Raw genomic sequence first — 18,004 nt, 5'->3', positions numbered from 1 at the left:
ATGATCGTCGTGATAATTGGTGCCAGAGCTACTGCACAGTCTTTGATTAAAGGGGCTGGGCATGCATCCCCTTTACATTTGGAGGACATATGGCATTTTTTTGTTGTGAAGGGTATCCGGAATAGTGATTTATTTGAAACTAAAGAGCAGTGCCTTACTGGAGTTGGCAGTGGGAGAGACGATGACCTTCGGACTAGTGTGCGAGAGCTTTAGGCTAGTTTGCTTGAAATTAATTTTATTCTGGAGCGTGGCAATTTTTTGTAGCATGGCATTTTGTATACGGTCACACCAGGCAGGTTCTTTGATTATAGTGGATGCAGGGGGGCTAAGGGGGGCTTCTAGAGTCTTTTAGGGATTGTGAATAGTTCTTTTGTGTTTAAGGAGGCATTAGTTATTCTATTGTTGAAGGCGGTAGCTTTGGCTTGGATGATGTATTTTGTGTATGGTTTGGAGAGGTTGGAGAACTTCCGTTTTTAGGGAATCGGTCGGGTTACTTTTCCAGCGGTATTCCGCAAGTCTATTTTCAGCTCTGAGAATTGAGAGCTCATGGGTGAACCATGCGTTAGAATGAGCTACTTGTTTGGCTTTTTTGGGTTCTAGCGGGGCGATAATGTTGATGGCATCTGACATTAGTGTAAAGGTCCACTAGATTCTCTGGGTTAGAAGTGTCCAGGATTTCTGGTTTCAGGGCAACGAGGAAGGGGGTAAGACTTTCTTTGGTAAGTTTGCAGATAGTGCGGGCCAGTGATGGTGGCAGTCGATTGGCCAGTGGTGTTGCTTGTAAACCCAAGAGGACGGAGAAAGTGATAATATGGTGGCCAGACCATGGTCAGGGAGTGTTCTCCTTGACAATGATGTGTCCGTTGATGTCCGCAAGCCCATCTACTGTGTGTCCTTTGTTGTGGGAGGGATTGTGAATATGTTGTGTGAAACCTAAGGCAGATAGTGAATTAGCTTGGGAGGTAGTTTATAAGTCTGTTCGATCGTTTAACCCTATGTGAAGATCGCCCATGAGAAGCAGCTGTGAAGATGGTTTGATGTTATCATGGAGCACATGTTGGAGGTCTTCTTCAAATGTGAGTGTAGGTCCTGGAGGGTGGTACGCAAGGTGAAACGCGATAGCGTGGGTAGGAGAGATAGGCCATTTAACTGAGAGTATGCCGCAGTTTTCATTAAGGGAGGTGCAGAGTTGTCTAATGCAGAGATGGACTTTGGCCGAGTGCCACTCCTCCACCCCTGGAATTCTGTCTGTCACTCCTGAAGATAGGGTAGCTTAGTGGGGTGGCAAATGATAGTGCTGGCCTTGCGTGGCATGCCGCCACGTTTCTGTTATTGCGAGGGCATCCAGGTTGTTAGTTGCTAAGAAGTCGTGGATGTCCAAGGCATGGGCAGGCAGTGAGCGTTCATTCGCTAGAGCTAGGTTAAGTCAAGAATTGAGAGGGTAGGAGGGAGGGATTTAACTCTGTACTGGGTTTTATAGGATTCATAGGGGCATGGCAGGGTAAGACTGTGGAGATATGGGTGGAGGCATAGTTCAAGCTGTCGTCGATATTCATATTACGAGGTAGGTCGAGTGAGGTCGCAGGGCACATTTCTGTGGGGGCTAAAGTGCATTTAAAAGCACAAGGTGAGTCACTTAGGAGTTCTGACACATCATGCAGGGACTCAAACTGTGCACGTGTCTCTATATGGACAAAACTCCTATGTGAGTTGCAATCACCCTAAAACGTACATTGGAGGATAGTTGACAACATATATATTGCATAGTTGTTGGTTAAATTATTCTGTAAAGTTTAAATTGTGACAGAGTCAAGTAGGGATAACGCATGATGCATAGTAAAAAGCCAGACCCTTGAAGCATTAATGCTACTTGATAAATCCTAGCGGTTAAATCCTTAGGTTAAAGCAAAGTACCATCCTTCCTGCTGATGAGAAAGTAAAATGGCGTCAGTACCTGGCAGAATGGACTCCATGGCTGCTGGTGGGAGGTGACATGATGCCACCTCCCTGCCAATCAGATACCATAGAATGGGGATTTTATCTCATGGTATTCACTATCTTCCGAGCCCCCGAGCAGCTGGAGGCTGCATTTTGCCTCCCGACTCTAAAACCCATGCTTGTCTGGCACCAGCCCCCTCTCTACCCCCCCAGCTCACACCTGCCAGTCCTCCCTGATGCCTGCATCTTCCCCACACTTGCCCGCGCCCGCCTCGCCCATCATCCTCTGTCCATCAGTCCCGCCTCTCTTCTCTGTGGTAGTGGCCGTCATGAAGAGGAAAAGAGGCCAGCTGTAGTTCCCTTGTCCCTTTGTCCACTGCGGCCATTTTGAATTGTAGTTTTTTGAAGTTTGAAAACCACTGCACTATAACTTACCAAAAAATCAAGCTATCGGCACCGCAGAAATCAAGTTGGGATGTGAATAGCTGTAACACTCTCCGTGGGGGAAGGGGCATTATGTTGTTAGTGGCACTAGGGCCCGTGTTGGGTAACTTACTTGGAACCTAGGCCATTACCAGACCAGTAATGCCCTCACGCCCCCCACCTCGGTGCTATTGCTTAGCTATGGTCAGATAGTGTGGCCCTGCACAACAACGTGCCTTGCGGACATTGCAAATCTAGGCGCTGTACTCTGGCCACACTTTTTGAGTCATCTTGTTCATTGGAATTGCTGCATCTGTCACTCTGGTCACCAGAAGGAATTTGACAGTTGGTATGAGTAATCGATGTAAGATGCCCAATGAACATATGTAAGGTTGTCTGCAGAACTATTTATGATAACCTAAAGTTACCAGCCTCTTTGAATCATCTGTTCATCCATTAGTGATATAAAAAAAATTGAATACCATTTCTTGATTTGGGGTCTAAATCTACCGGCAGTGAATTGTGTAATTTCATGGTTGTTTGCAAATAAAGTTGCAGGGCAGTAGTAGCTTGATGCAGTAATGCTCTCCTGAAGCCTCTTGCTGCTGGTCAACTCTTGTCCCACAATCCCCCTCTATTGGTCCATCTATCAACTGTATTGCACTGTTGTAAAGTAACGCTATAGACGGTGACGTGCTTGCCATTATGGGCCATGTGTCAGGTTGTTTTCCCTTAGTCTCGTCATGCTATTAAGGTAACAGAACATGGACCCAAACACCTTTCTATGACAATCAGTTGCATAAGAACCCCTCCCATATGCCTTTTATGGTCGTGGGTCTACTCAAACTGCTCTTCCAGATGATAGAGATGGAAATAGGACTAAAGCTGCTCCTCCAAAGGAAACGCTGCGGCAGTGGGAGCAGAGTGAAGCGTGCATGTCTGAATCGCAGCGTTCTTTTGTATTCTGCCTTTACCTAGCCTAATGCTAGACAGACAGATGCCACTCTGTAGAAGAACACTCTGCAGGCCAGCATGGCATTTAGTAGAAATAACTTTGCTAAGATTCGCTCTTCATCCTAGTGTGAAGCAGAATGTAATCCGCCCATGCATTACGCAGGTCTATACCCACAAGATCAAATAAAGGGCGCGCCCCTCCCCCCCCCTTCGATAAGCAGTTCCCCAATATGAAGAATGGCAAAATCACCACTCATCCAACTTTGGAGGCCAAGTGGGACGACCATCACTGTGCTCCCAGAATTGAGACCAGACACAAGGTATACATGTTATGGGTTATATTAAGTGCTAAAAGGATTACACGAGGTGACAGGATGATTGCAAACAACAATAAAAAGCAAGTGTCAGGATGGTATCTCCAGTAGAGACACCCCATCTGCTCCAAGGGGTTTTCTCAAGAGGTGCTCTGTGTTCCAAAATCTAACACATTCCAAATCAGGTTGCTGGTGCGAAAATATAAATGAACTAAACGTCTTCCCAAGTCCCAAAACTGAAAAAGGGCAACCCGGTCTTCTCAATGGAGGGCACATTTTTCCACCTTGGATCTGCACTGCAGGAAAGGGGTAATTTTGTTCTCCGACTCGCTTGTTGAAATAGGCTTCCCCGCGCTGTCAGGCTGAAGGGAGTTTCTGTGCTCCTCCTGACTAGTGCCTCCTAGGTTTCCCTTTTGTGTTCCCCCCTGGCAGAGCAGCATGTACTTTGTATCGGGTTGGGTGCAAGCTTGACACTTGGAAATTGGTCTTGAGTGCAAAGACGGGGTTTGATGCAGAGGAGGGGCCTACTGTGAACCTTCACACCCTTTGATGTTCTTTCTCTGGATCTTCACTATCCTGTTCCACCCTAGGCTGTCTTCCCTGCTCCACATTGTACGGGGGGGGGGCTGTCTCATTCCTCCCGCTCTCAATGAATGCTCCTTGATTCCTTTCTTATTCAAAGTTTCTCTCTCTTTCTCGAAATCTTGTTTCATCTCAATAGCCTCCAAATCACCATTTTCTTAATATCAACATGCATCTCAAATATCACTTTTCATTGTCACATCTCTCTCTCAATCCCAAGATCTCCTGTGCAATATCTCCCTCAGCCGCAGTGCCCGCCTCAGCCGCAATATTTCTCACTGCCTCAATATCTCTCTCGGCCTCAACAACTCTACCCACCTTGTGAGCAGAGTCACCAGCCTGAGGCACAACACAATTTGTTTAATCAACTCTCTTCCTGCTCTAATACAGAATCTGCTTCAGCCCCCCCATCCCCAAAAATGCTTGCCCTCCTTCAAAACAGAAAGATCTTTGCACCCCCAACACTTGCCACCTACAAGCTGCACACTTCTTACCTCACCCCTCATCATTGGCACCTCCTTCCTGGTCTCTGTCACCATGCTTTTCTGACATGGGTTCTCTGGGAGAGGGGGATTCAAGGGTCTTCTGCTCTCCTCCTGCCAGCTCTTCCAAGAATTGACCTTAAACCTCCAACTCTCTCTTTCAATCTTCAGCTCTCAAGTGCCACCTTCTTACTGCTTATTTTCAAACCCTCCTCCCCTTTGGGACTGAATAAGATGGCTTTTATAGTCTGACCTCATTTCCTCATGGGTGGTGCCTAGGGGAAGGTATTACCGCTGTGCAGTGTAGAGGGCTGGATTGTGACTGGGTCAAGTCACTGGGGTCCTGTGGGTTCTAAGGGGGGTTGGCTGAGGTTTTATGAAGGCTAGATGCCACTTTGTGTTTTGAACTGGCGAAACACCTGTTGGGATCTACCCCCTCTCCCTTCTTACGTTCTGCCAGCATGTCCTGCTCTAAATTGTGAGTTTCCCTTTCCCCTTCCTTGGTCACAGGGAAAGGGGTAACTTTGTATTTCCTTCAGTGCTAGTTGGAGTGTGAGATCTTTGCTTGAATCTCCACGTGGGTCTCACTCGCACGACTTTGTATCCATGGTGTTCACCCGCACGTGATGATCAGAATCTTCATTTTCTGCGTCCTTCAGTAACTGGCTTGAAGGGATTTTGTAACCTGGGGCAAGCTTTCTATTCTACGCTGTGTCTTTGGGTTTGGTTAGAGGAAGCTTGAGTTTTCCATACTAATAGAGTTTCTTGAGTTGGCTTCCTCTTTTTAGGGGTGTCTTGGGACCCTTGGAGGTTCTGTGGGGCCTGCATGCGACTGTATCCTACTCACACGCATGGTATTCATCTCAAGGAGAGCCATTCAGGCATTGAAACATTCAGTATTAGAGTTTCCTGCCAAGAGGAAAGTTAGCATCAGTGATCTACTTTTTTTGTCATTGACCATTAATGGAAAGTGAACATCTTGTGAGCTGAATGAAAGGCCTGCTGTGTTGATTTTATGCCATGAATATAAAAGGTTTGCTCACTGATATCAATGTGATCTTTACTACTGGAAAGGTGTTTATCTTCTTCAAATATGGCACTGCTGACTTTGGCATACAAATCTGGGGTGTTGAATTGTATTCTATTCCATGCGAATACAGCTATGCAAGCACGAAATACCCAACCATTGAGGCAAAGACCGGAATGTCAGAGTAATCACTGGTGGAACATGTACATGTAGCAGGCTGCAGAGCCATAGGCCACAAGACCCAATGGAAAACAGTGAACAGCAGTCTGTATGAGCCCATTCCCTGACCGTGAAAGAAAACACGCTATCAAAAAATGACACTTTCTCTGAACGACCCCGATTTCAACAGAACCCCATTGCGGTCAGAATTTCAAGTTCTCAATTTTGTTTTTGGAAAACATCTAACCTTAAGGTTCAGGAGTTGGGCTCTACTAGCTCAATAACTCAATGGAAGTCAATGTGTAAATAGATTATTATTTGGAAAGATGCATGCCAATCTCAGATACTTAATGGAGAGGGAGATTTATTGAATGTATTGCTCATCCTCAAAAATGTGCAAACTGGGACTTCTGGAATCAGGCCATTGCCTTGCATGTGGCACTTCTGGTGGTACTTTGCAGCATATGCTCTGGATCTGCTTAACAGTAACTCTATTTCTGCTTATGCTCAAGTACTTTGCCCTCATCATCACAGTGTTGGGTCTTTATTGGACAAATTACCGCTGGTGGTAATCAAGAGTTGCCCTGCTAGATTACAGGAATACACCCTTAATGGTGGTCGTGAATGATTTATACCCGGTGATGGTGTTTCTGTGAATCTGATTGCATTATTATTTTGTTGTCACTAATCATACATCTACTGTACAATTTGTTATAATGTTCAGAAAAGTCATTACTGATGCTTTTCAGCATTACACTGGAAAGCGAGCACAACAGTAGAAATCAGAAATGCCTACTTTTTACACTCCTCTGGAATACCGCCAATGATTAAATACCTCTAATCCTGTAATGTGGTGGGCGACACAACAGGGAGAATTTGTACTAATCCCAAACCTGTTTTCAGGGTTTAGAGTGGGGTTTTAAGTGCATTTTGGAATGTTGTTACCAGAATATTAGGAACAATGTTGGAGTGTAATTGGTACTGTGTAGACTTTGGGAACGTACTAGTCTTTCATTGCAATTGCAGTGCATTTTGAACTATTATGCAGAAAATGAAAGGCAAACAACAAGCATGCACTCTAACATGTCTGGACACTGAGGAGAATCCTATCCTTACGGGTGGCCTCCAGCAAGATTGACATCTTAGCAATAGCCGTGACCCTGATTGAGAAGTGCAATGGGATCTATGCTGTGAACATCACAAATATGCTTCTCTGCACAGGACAAGAACGCCATCTCATAGTTTAGCTCATTTTCAGCTACAAATGCAAGGATCACGTCGCCTAAGCCCGGATATTGACTGGCTACTGGTAAAATAAAACTTATGGCCTGGCACATAAAACAAGGAACGGGCCAGCCTCATCAACTTCACCAAGTTATTCCCGCTTTACCAGCCAACCAGACATTTGACGCGCGTCTCCTGCCAGCCAACGTACAAAGGTTCAGGGTTGGATTTCTCCATCATGAAGACTCTTCCCTTTAGAATTGAAGTCTCTGGAGCTACAGCTCTTTTAAAGAGTCAATATTCCTTGTCAGCAGTATGGGCGGATGCGCCCGCATAACCTGAAGTTATGCGCCACCCTTTACATTCCTCCCACAGATTCCTTGGTGCTATGAGGTGAGCAATCACTCGCCAAAACCCTTTAATAAACACCAGTAAGACCAACGTTAAAACTGTTGGACAGTAATTTCCCAATGCTACTGTATCGGAGTGACAGCATGGGACTAACATTAAACCAAGACCACACATGATAGTAGAATTCCTCTACCAAAGTCATGCAACTGCAGCTCTTCAGTTAAATAGTATAAGTTCACTTAAGATTCAATAGCGCGTCTTCCAATGCAGGAATGGGAGTACGAGATGTTAATGACATTGAATGCATGACTAGGCATTTTTGGAGAAGAAATAAAAACAGCCACACATTCTAAAGAGTCCAAAGAATCCAGGAGCTTCCCCTGTGGCCATTCCACAAGGTGATCACCTTCCAGGATCATACAGAGAAGACCATGATGGAGAGGAGGCGCCCAAAGGGCTCCCAGCACTGGCCCGAGGGAGCGGCACAGTAGTGCTTACCCAAAGACACACATAAGGCACTGCCACACTAGAGATTACTTGCATGAAACTTAAACTGTAGTCAGAGATGCAAACCACGTCAAACTCCCATCAGATCCAGACTGAGGGGCCACAGTTTCCAAGAGCAACTTATCTGCACTTATCCGACAACAGGCCTAATGAGGCCGGAATCTGCTAAATAAGGCAATGACACGGCAAGAGGCAGGTTTTCCTGCGATGCTCCCTGCACACAGACATGTGGGTAGCATGCTGCTTTACCACATACCGTGTGTTAAATGGGAACATCTTCTGTGTACAATAAGGAAAAGCAATATTGCAGCCTTGAAGGAAGGACTATAAAATAGCTGTCATGATTCCAGATTTGTCTACGCATCTAACTGTGCAAAACGGCCAATATAAAAGACTGGACGATGCAATACTCAATAATGTACTGATTTTTCCGGTAGCCAACCGAGTGAAATTGGCAATACATGTCTGACTTGCAATGGAAAGAAAACACTTAGGGCCTGTGACCAAGACCCCTGCCTGCCTCAGCGCTGACTATGTAACCACGTTAATTGCACTATTATACATCTGTTTGTCCAAGTGTGGGTGATTTAAATTTTGAAAATGTATATGTTTTGTATGTATTGTACCATGCATGTGGTGTTTGTAGTGGGTTTTATGTAGGTCTACAAATGATTTTCTAATTAATTTTGTAATAAATTACGTTTCTGTGATGGTACTACTAGACTCATTGTGATAGGTGTTTAGTAGTCTTTGAGAACAGGTTTAGTCACTGCGATTGCAAGTTCAAATAATTACACATCCTTTTCTTTTCTCTTTATATACGTACATATGCCTCGGGGGATTGCCAGGAGAGTGGCTCAGGCGACTGCGGGCCTCCCTGAGCCAGAGGATGACGGACCCCGGCTGGAATAGGAGAGGATCGCTTGGCCTCTGGGCAGGGACAGTTACAATAATGGCAACAAGTCCCTCAACGCCCTAACATTCCCCCTACTCAAAAACAAACGAAATCCATAGCACGTCTCTGGGGGCCCAACAGCCCTGCCCATGACACTGCAGCCTGGGACGTTTGAAGGAAAAGGCTACCCTGCAGTCCGAGTAATGGCAATCCATGCCAAGAAGTAGTACCAGTAATCTAGTAACATAAAGAAACGCTTCACCAGGGCTTTCACTGGAATCTCATAGATGAGGCAGATCAAGTCTGCGATCTCCCGATCCTTCCAAAACCAATGCTTGTGCTGAGACTTTGTTTTGCCCCCGTGCCCATCCTCACAATGGGACTATGACATGCTATTCCCTACGCTGGCAAATTCACGGCCTCTGTGACCGTGTCTCTAGATTTTGTGTTCACTGGTCGACATATATCTGGTGGACATGTTCAAATGATCAACATTAGCTTGTAGACATAGCTAAGTGGTAGAATTGTCTAAGTGATAGATTTGCGTCACTGGTCACATATCTGCAATTCAGTGGCAATACTGTTTTCCTTTCATATACCATGTGCTCCTCTAATTGTGTACCATTGTGTATTCTGAGCATGGTATGGCAAGAGGGTCAGGAGGGGACGTAAGTGATAGAAGGCATGGTGCAGCTTGAGGAATGGAGATGCAGTAAAAGCCGGTCACGTTGACGGGGAGAACAAATGAATATGTAACACAGTTGGTGCGGTTGGGAAGAAACCCTCGGAAAGTGGAAAACAATGTAGCGTGGAGTGGGTGAGGGGTGCAAGTCCCAGGAAGGCAAACCCTGAGAAAGCACCATGAGAGGAAGTGGGGAAGGAACTGTATGGGTACGATTTGTAGAGCAGGGTGGCGAGGGAGTGGCGCACCAAGCAGGAGACGAAAAGGATGGGAACTTGCACCGAAAAATCACACCGAAAATAATTCTGGATCTTGTAGAGCTGGTGGAATACTGCCAGCGTAGGTAAAAGTAGTCACACATTTCAAATTGTAAAAGCTCTTGTCGACCAATCTGCACTCTGGAGCAACTACTGTTGGCCAGTTTTGTGTGGGGGCCAATGGTTGGGGAGCAATAGACACACATACTCCGTATGAATTTGACAGTAGTGTTAAAAACAGGCAGAACAAAAAGTAAGGCCTCCTAAACAGAAAAACAGATGTCCCTTCCTGGCACTAAGATTTGTGGGTTGCCACTGTATTTGGGTCTCATTAAAAAAGGCCAGATGCTTACGCTAAATAGATGTCTTATGGCTAACAGCGACTCCGAATGTAGCCCGATTGGAAATGACTGTGATGGAGGCTCGGGCTGGCCTGTAGGGCATTAGGCCCATGGCCGAACCAAAAACACAAAATGCTGGAGGGGGACCGTTTTTGGGACCATTTGGGCTAGTTTGTTGACTTATTTCACTGTGTGGCTAGGAGTTTTGAAATAAATATTCTTTAAAATGCACAATGTGCATCAAACTTAATACAAAAACTCCCCTTTGGTTACTATTCAAACAGTGTTACAAAAGGAATGAATAGCCATTTGCATCTGTGGGCCACTTTTTCATTGGTGCCCGAGAGTATTGTATGGCCCAGTCCGACCCTGCTGGGATGTGTATAGTGAATCATAATACGTCCCTGTATTTCCACGTTCCACCCCGCTGGTAGCAGAGCATCAGTACTCGTTTACCGCCCAATACCGCCAGGCAACTGTTTTGAAATTCCATCTTTTTCTCCAGCTGATGTTCTGTGAACATGAACTGGATTTAGACTGGACGAACACCACAGCAGTGACTGGAAATAGTTGGGGGGGTTTCTTGCTGTGAAAGGGTGGAGGTCACCGCCACCGTGTGAAATGACCCAGCTCAGGGTTAAGAGTGAAGGAAAGATTCACCCCCTGCCACCATCCAGGCCCAGAACATGCTAGACCGGCTCAGTGTTTTTAAGTTAATTGCAAACCAGCTGTGCATGCCATTAGTCCACTGTACACCGGTGTACGCACTTCTCAAAACGCATTGATGTCATTACTGTCAACATTATGTGTATTCCATCTTGACAGTTGCATTCAGATCCGCAATTGCAGTGCAACTTAAAAGACCATGGTCCACTCTCAGAAGACAGCGAGGATGGCACCATTTATTTGCAGTTCGCTGTGGTACTTACTTGCCCTTTCACCACAGATTAAAATGAGGTCAGGCGGTAAACAAGCCACGCCATCTCAGTCGCCGGCGCAGCTGCACACTGTTCTTTTTGCAAAGAGCAAGAGGACGAGGTGGGGAGGAGGTGGCCAGCGTGATAGGCCTGATAAGGCGGCCAACAGGAGTCTAAATTTACACTCACCACTGAGCGCACATTCTTTACTTATCAAACTGATTAGCAGCCATTGCTAAACGTCCTCACAGACCATTCATTCTTTCATCAGGGCTTCAAGAAAGCTGAATCGAAAACAAATAACCCTGATTACGTCCTTCCATCGCCATGTGGCATGGTCCCGGGCCAGCTCTAGTGGTCACAAGTGCCAGTGCTGCCCATGAGCCATGATCCAAGCTCATGCCTTTCCAGCTGGGTCAATGTTCCGCCATCGTGGCCTGGAGCTGGGTCCGCCCCTTACACTAAGAAGACAACAGGGAAAGGTTTACATTCTCGGCTGTAGGAGAGATGGGTGGCTGCTTCAGGGCCCTTCCCAACTTCAGACAGCAAACCATTTTCACAAAGAGAATCATGAATCGGACCACACCCTGCACCGTGATAACCCTGGGGCAGTTCTCACCTGGCACCAGCAGCCTACCATTTATACATGATGTACATATGAAATCAATAGGCTTCAACATTTTGATCAAATAAGACATTTGGAGATGCTGTCACAATACAGCCAATAGGCTGCAGGGAACGGCTTTGGGTGTAGTTAGAAAGCACCTTGGAGTGGGAATGCAACCCCGACCCCATGCCAGACCCATGTGACGTCTTGTCATGCTTTATTTCTGGCAAATTCGTTTCGATACCCAGGATGGAAATCTTAATCTGGCACGCCTCCCTTCTCTGCTACTGCACAGAAGCTGGATCCAATATGAAAGTGCCCCTTGCTAACCACCATGCACTCTGCATTAGAGAGGTCAGGAGCACTTTCAGTGACTGGCCACCCTTCATGAGACGCCAGAGGCGGCAGTGGGCCAACTCTCGCTGCTGAGCACCACCATGCTCAATAGAGCCATGTAAAAGACATCCAACAGACTGTGGGCCTCATCACGAGTTGGGAGGTATCCCAGCGGTATTACCGCCGGTATACCGCCTGGGCTAATAGCAGTACCACCCAATAGCACCAGATCAAGGGTTGGGCGGTAATGGGTATTCCCCATTGCGCCTGAAAATGGGCGTTAAATTGGCGCATTTACCCCCAGCTCTGGGTAAATGCTGCCAGACTTATGATTGGGCAGACCCTTAAATGTGGCGGTAATAACGTTACCGCTGCATTTAAGGGCTACCACCCAACTCGTGATGAGGCCCTGTATATCGACTAAGTCTTGTAAATTCACCTCTTCAGCCCAGACACTACCCCCTTTAGCTCCCCATACCTGGAAATGGAACACAGCCTTGGTGCTGTGCTGTGAACGTGTCTGGCCCGGTCTATCCCACTTCCTACCATCTCTACCTCTCCTTGTCCAGACCCAACATAAGGACCTTGGTCTTAAGTGAGAATGCGTTTGACTGCTTTTCCTTCTTACTCCACCCCTTTCTTTTATCCCAGTCTATCTGGGGGGTCTTGAAGCGACGTGGCCTCATTCTAAATGCTAGGACCTCCTCTTTGAAGTTGTGTGGTGATGAAGTAAACAAATGCACAACTGCACATAGGCATAGTGTTTGCAGGTAAAGGTTAACTCGTACTCCCAAATGGGATTCTAATTTTTGGAAAGGTTGTTCTTGCCTAATTGTTTTGTTGACTCTAGTTTGATGACGAGGACAGTCACAGGGAATGCAAACATCACCATGCACAAGTGGAGAACCATCGCTAATGCGCGGAGGACAGTTTTGTCGGCGCTCCCTCTCCGAAACACGCAACCGTGCAGCTCTTTCGTGTAACGCCAGAAAGAAACGCAAACTTGAACAAATGAACTGGTGGAGAGTTGCAGTGGGATGGGGTCTGTCTTCTTGCCCAGCCAATTTAGGGGGACAGGTGACACTCCCTGCAGTGTTCACCTTGAGAGGAACGATACATCTGGTCCAGAAATTGAAAACAGCACCAGCTTGTCAATAAAAGTCTAAGGGCCTCATTACACGGAAGGTGGAGGACCAAGGTGCTATTAGCACCTTGGTCCATGCCGGTAAAATTCCGGCACCGCCTTGGTGGAAAGGGGAATTACCGCCCCATTCCAAGGTTGGCGGGGCGGTAATTCCCCCTTCCACCACTGCCCTTCCCCATTCCCATTTTTACCCCATAGGGCATAATGGGAATGGGGAAGGTGCTAATTACGGCACCACAATTTTGCGGTGCCGTAATTAGCACCAAGGTCCCTTAGCGGGTTGGTTTTTAACGCCTGCAAAAAGCAGGCGTTAAAGCACCAACCCGCTAAGGGACCTCGTAGTACGGCGGTAATGGTTAACGGTCACCGTTACCATTAACGGTAACCGTTAACCATTACCGCCTTCCGTGTAATTAGGCCCTAAGTTTTATAAATCTGCTTTTTAAGATGCTAGTGCGCTTTTTTTTCTCATAACTTTAACCCCCCCCCCCACCAGTTACCCCAAAAAGGCAAAGCATCAACCTCATGTAGCAAAACGGAAGCTTTTACCTTCTTAGCATCAAGGCTTATGGGGCCCCCTCTCTCCTTGACATCTGCCTGCAAATCTCGGACTTTACTCAAGACTTCTGCTTTGGGAGGAGGGTCACTGTGGCACACCTTAAGGCTGCCCGCATTTCCCCCGACTTCCGTTTCTTCTTTCCTGCAAAGGAATGGATGAAAACCAGTTACTCTAGCACAGTCCGCTTTCCCAGGTTATCTTTTCTCGCCTGCAGGCTACAGACTTCCTTTATATCTTCCAGGACAGCCGTCAATGCTTTGATTAAATTGTATTAATGGTACAGGGCGCCTCGCCCGAGAACACACACAAAAGAAATCAACAGTTGCCAGGACAGGGCAGCCCTGAAAAAAGGTGCCCTACAGTAGCAGGAGCGACAGTGAGCAACGGAGTAGTGGGTGTCGGGGGAATCCATGGCGCAGATACAGGGGGCAAGACAGAGAGCAGACAGTGGTTTCAGGGTGCTTCCTATAAAGAGGGGGTAGATGTGCTTGCACCCCTTTTCCTCTCTCCCAGAGGTGTACAGAGACGTGTATGCACCAAGCACTGGATTCCAGCAGCAGCACATGGGCACAGGCACGCCTCCATTCCACATTCAGTGTGGTTGTCTTGTGACACAATGAAGCAAATGCAGTTCCTAAACAAGGCCCTAATAAAGAGATATGAGAGGGGACAGGGGGTACTTGCATGACCATGCCAAATGATACCTTCCCATTCTTTTCGTTGGTTGGTTCGGGTCAAGAGGGAATTAAGTCTTAGTTATTGCCTAACGGCCTATGCCCACCTGCCATGCCTGATGGCCACTTTACCCAAGGCCTGGCCTGGCCTGGCCTTTGGCCATTCATAAGCACCTCTAAGCCATGTCCTGCGGCCATGCAAATGGCTCACTTTTCCATGGTGTCTGGCCATGTCTTAAGCTACCTTTAGCCACTGGGATGCCGTTGGCCACCCAGAGTATCCTTTGGTCATGCCGCCAGCATTCCCAAGACACCTGCTGCGACCATTGGGCATGGGCTACTGCCAGGGGTCTCTATTTTTATGGGAACGTTTTGTGTACATTTGTTGAATGGTGCCAAAGTAATTAGCATCTGAAAAAATGCTCTTCCTATGGCAGCCCAATTTAGCCATAAACAGAGTTACTGTCACAAGCACCGGTCATAGGTTTCCATGGATTGGGTTCATCAAACCATTCAGCTTGTGTTTTGATGCTTAGTCAGCACAAACAGGAAGCTGCTGTGAGAGTAGACCATATGTATATGTATTTAATGAGTTCCTAAGATATGGAATTCTAACATGATACTTAGTCAGGACTTAAAGTCCACGTATCTCCGATCATCCTTATTTAGTAACAGGAACATTCCAATATCACAGTGGGCCTCATTACAAGTCCGTCGGTAACTGGGTCAGTAAAAACCGGCAGGTTGCCGCCAGACTTGTACATTTTAACAGTGGGAGATTCCAACCCTGCTGGTCTGGGAAATCAGGCGCCGGTAAGTTGTTGTGCCCCATTCCCATAGAGTCCCATAGGACTCTATGCGAGTGGGGACCACAGAATCACCGGCACCGTTCCAGTGTCTTTTTGCAGTGACATACGATATACATTCAAAGTTGTCAAATGCAATCAAGTTGTAGTGCAATTTGCCAGTGAGCTCCAGCCTCAATTTTCGAGGAGATTCCCCTGCAAAGAGCACAGAAAAATATGAATGGCTACTAAATATCTATTGGTCGCCTTTGGGGCCTAAGAAAGCTAGCAACATATTCCATATTTCGTTTCAATAATATAACACGGACACAGAACCATTTCTCTAATCCAGGAAGGAGTTTCTCCATCGAGTCATTGTTTATCTACCCTAGATGAAAACCAGCACTAATCTGAATAAACTGTGCACTGTTGCAAGTGAAACTTTGCACTGTATTAACATGAGGGCAAGAATTGTCATAGTCTAAAGGTTTTCTATCAATGCATGTTTGCAACAGGACAATGCCCACTATAGTACTATACCGAGTGGTATTAGCACCAGAGAAAACCTTGCCCTGGTGCAAAAAAGCACTGAAAGAACACGATTTTTGCAGCAGGGCAATTTTTGCCATTGCGCTAATATGGTTTAACATGACTCTGGTATTAGTGCAAATGCTCTGTAATAAGGTTCCTGATTTTGAGTTCAGAGTTATCAGCAAGCAAACAGTCTACTGGTGAATTAGATAGTGTAATCTATTATTTTAATAAGCTTGCAGGCCACCACCTCCCACAACCTTATGGACTCAAGTGTAGTCCAAGGCTACACGATAAAAGCATCTAGGCCAAATACCATATCTGGGGCTGGAATTTCACTGTAAGTTGTCCATAACATGCAGTCCAGCAGGAATATAATGCAAGCCATTAACTGATTTGTAGTGAATAAGGCATAGCTTGGACTGAGTGATACACCTCTTGTTAAGAGTACAGATCAGGACATATTGGTTAACATTCAGTGGGCTATGTAAATTCCCTCTCCATGTATCTAGACCTGTAGATGTCACGATAGGCTTTCAGTACAGAGTCTGGACATTTCGGATTGCACTTCACTGGTTCTTGTGTTTAGGCTCACTAAAAGGGGAGCGGTTATGTATTTTTAGTTTTAACCATACTTGGGCTATGCTGTCCGAGCGTAATTCCCAGCCATGTAGCCTTTAATATGGCCACCTAGTGTAATGCATTTGATGTATTCAGGCATTAAGTAGGATTCCCAATTAAGTGCAGAAAATAACATTAGGTTTGGATTTTCGGGCTTCACACCAGAATGTATCCTGTTATGGAACACTGCAATTAAATTGCATAAACAATGGTTCAAGGATCCATTTCAGACTTTCTGGGAAGCGTTCAAAGTGCCAGATTATAGTAAACATGACTAAAATAGCAGTTAAAGCAATAGCATTTCCTGCAAGGCTTGTAGCCACAGTATTGTTGGCTTAGGTATACTAGAGGGACTGGGGGGGTCACACTACGAGCTCACCGTTCCAGCTTCCAGGGGCCAACAGACCCTCCCCCAGTGCACAGATGCAGGGTTCAGCCAAGGGCAAGTTAGAACTGCCTTTACTAAACAAACAGACAGGGATCATACAGTACATTGAACATCTCCCAGACTCACAGTTCCTAAGCCAGTGTCAGGGCATTTTGTTTGATTTCTATGTGACAACATGGGGCTCTTCCCCAAAACCTATGAGAAGACAAGATTGGGTAGTTGGGGTAGTAATGCCTATGCACGCCACCTATAGATACTACTCTATTGGTCCTCACATGTCAAGCGGCCTGCCTGCCCCTTTCCCAAAAAACTATGACATTGTTGCAGGGTCACAGGATTATCATTGACCGTAGCCCTCTGCCATCCACCCCTGGATTTCTGTTCCCTGATTGGCTGGAGCTGATCTCCCCAGGCCTGAGACCCAGCTCTGTTCTCAGTGCACCTTCTCAAGGGGATGAGAAAGACTACGTGTTCCCAATATGACCATCAGTGCTACCACTTTTGTTTGCCTGTGAGAGTGCCCTCAGTGTTGCAACATTGTTAAAAAATCCATGTTTCACTTCATGTCTGTGTTGCTGAGAACTGTTCGTCTTCCCACCGCGGGTGAATGACCATTGTCTGGTTTGGCTGCATCACATGGTTGAGGGCCGCAAAATCGAGTTCTCTGGTCTACAATTTATGAGGATTTATTCTGTTTTTCTACAAATGGCTCCTTGCCTCTTAGCTTCGTAATGTGCCGTTTGTCTCTGACCTTGGCTGCAAGCCCTGGCCTGCTATTCTGTGCACCCTAATTCTGCTTTTCTTAGCCTCTCGTCCTGTGGCTTGTGGCCTCATGTAACCTCATTCTGGTTATACTATGATTTCTATATATCTATACTGTGCTATGTTTCTTATAGGTTAGCAGTATTCGGTTCTCCCAGGCTTCTTATATGATCCTGTATTTCTATAGGGTTAGTTGAGATACTCATCTGCAAGCATGCTCTCGATTTCTTCTTGTGCCTTGCGTTCAGTGTTTCTGCACTTGGCTAATGAGAAAAATAATAAAGCTTTCGACAGTATGCATATGTATGTGTCCTCTATCTACAGAACTGTGTAAGCATGTTCTTCGTGTGAGCACAAGTGTGTCTGTGCAACTTTGTGCATGGCTGCGAGTTTGCTTCATGACTAAAGTTGCTATGTAGTGGTATCACTAACGAGGTCAGCTCAATGGTTTTCTGTTAGTCAATCTGATCCTTCGAAGCATTTGGATCCATGATCAGTGTAGCGGCACCTGTATCCATAAAGACATTGGGCCTCATTACAAGGT

The 18,004-nt window shown here is 46.2% G+C and overlaps 1 protein-coding gene across 3 annotated transcripts in view; it reads right to left on the bottom strand.

The window, feature by feature from the left end:
- Positions 1-18,004, bottom strand: part of SHROOM3 (shroom family member 3) — a 351,046-nt gene that overhangs the window by 15,034 nt on the left and 318,008 nt on the right. For all 3 annotated transcript variants that reach the window (XM_069626325.1, XM_069626326.1, XM_069626327.1), the window contains exon 8: positions 13,690-13,840. In XM_069626325.1, the coding sequence (XP_069482426.1) occupies positions 13,690-13,840 (151 nt within the window). The remainder of the gene's footprint in view (positions 1-13,689; positions 13,841-18,004) is intronic.

Source organism: Ambystoma mexicanum, chromosome 6p (assembly GCF_040938575.1).
Source record: "Ambystoma mexicanum isolate Mex_15411 chromosome 6p, UKY_AmexF1_1, whole genome shotgun sequence".
NCBI lineage: Eukaryota > Metazoa > Chordata > Amphibia > Caudata > Ambystomatidae > Ambystoma > Ambystoma mexicanum.
Note: the sequence above shows the minus strand (reverse complement) of the source record. Positions and strands in the feature narration are given on the sequence as shown.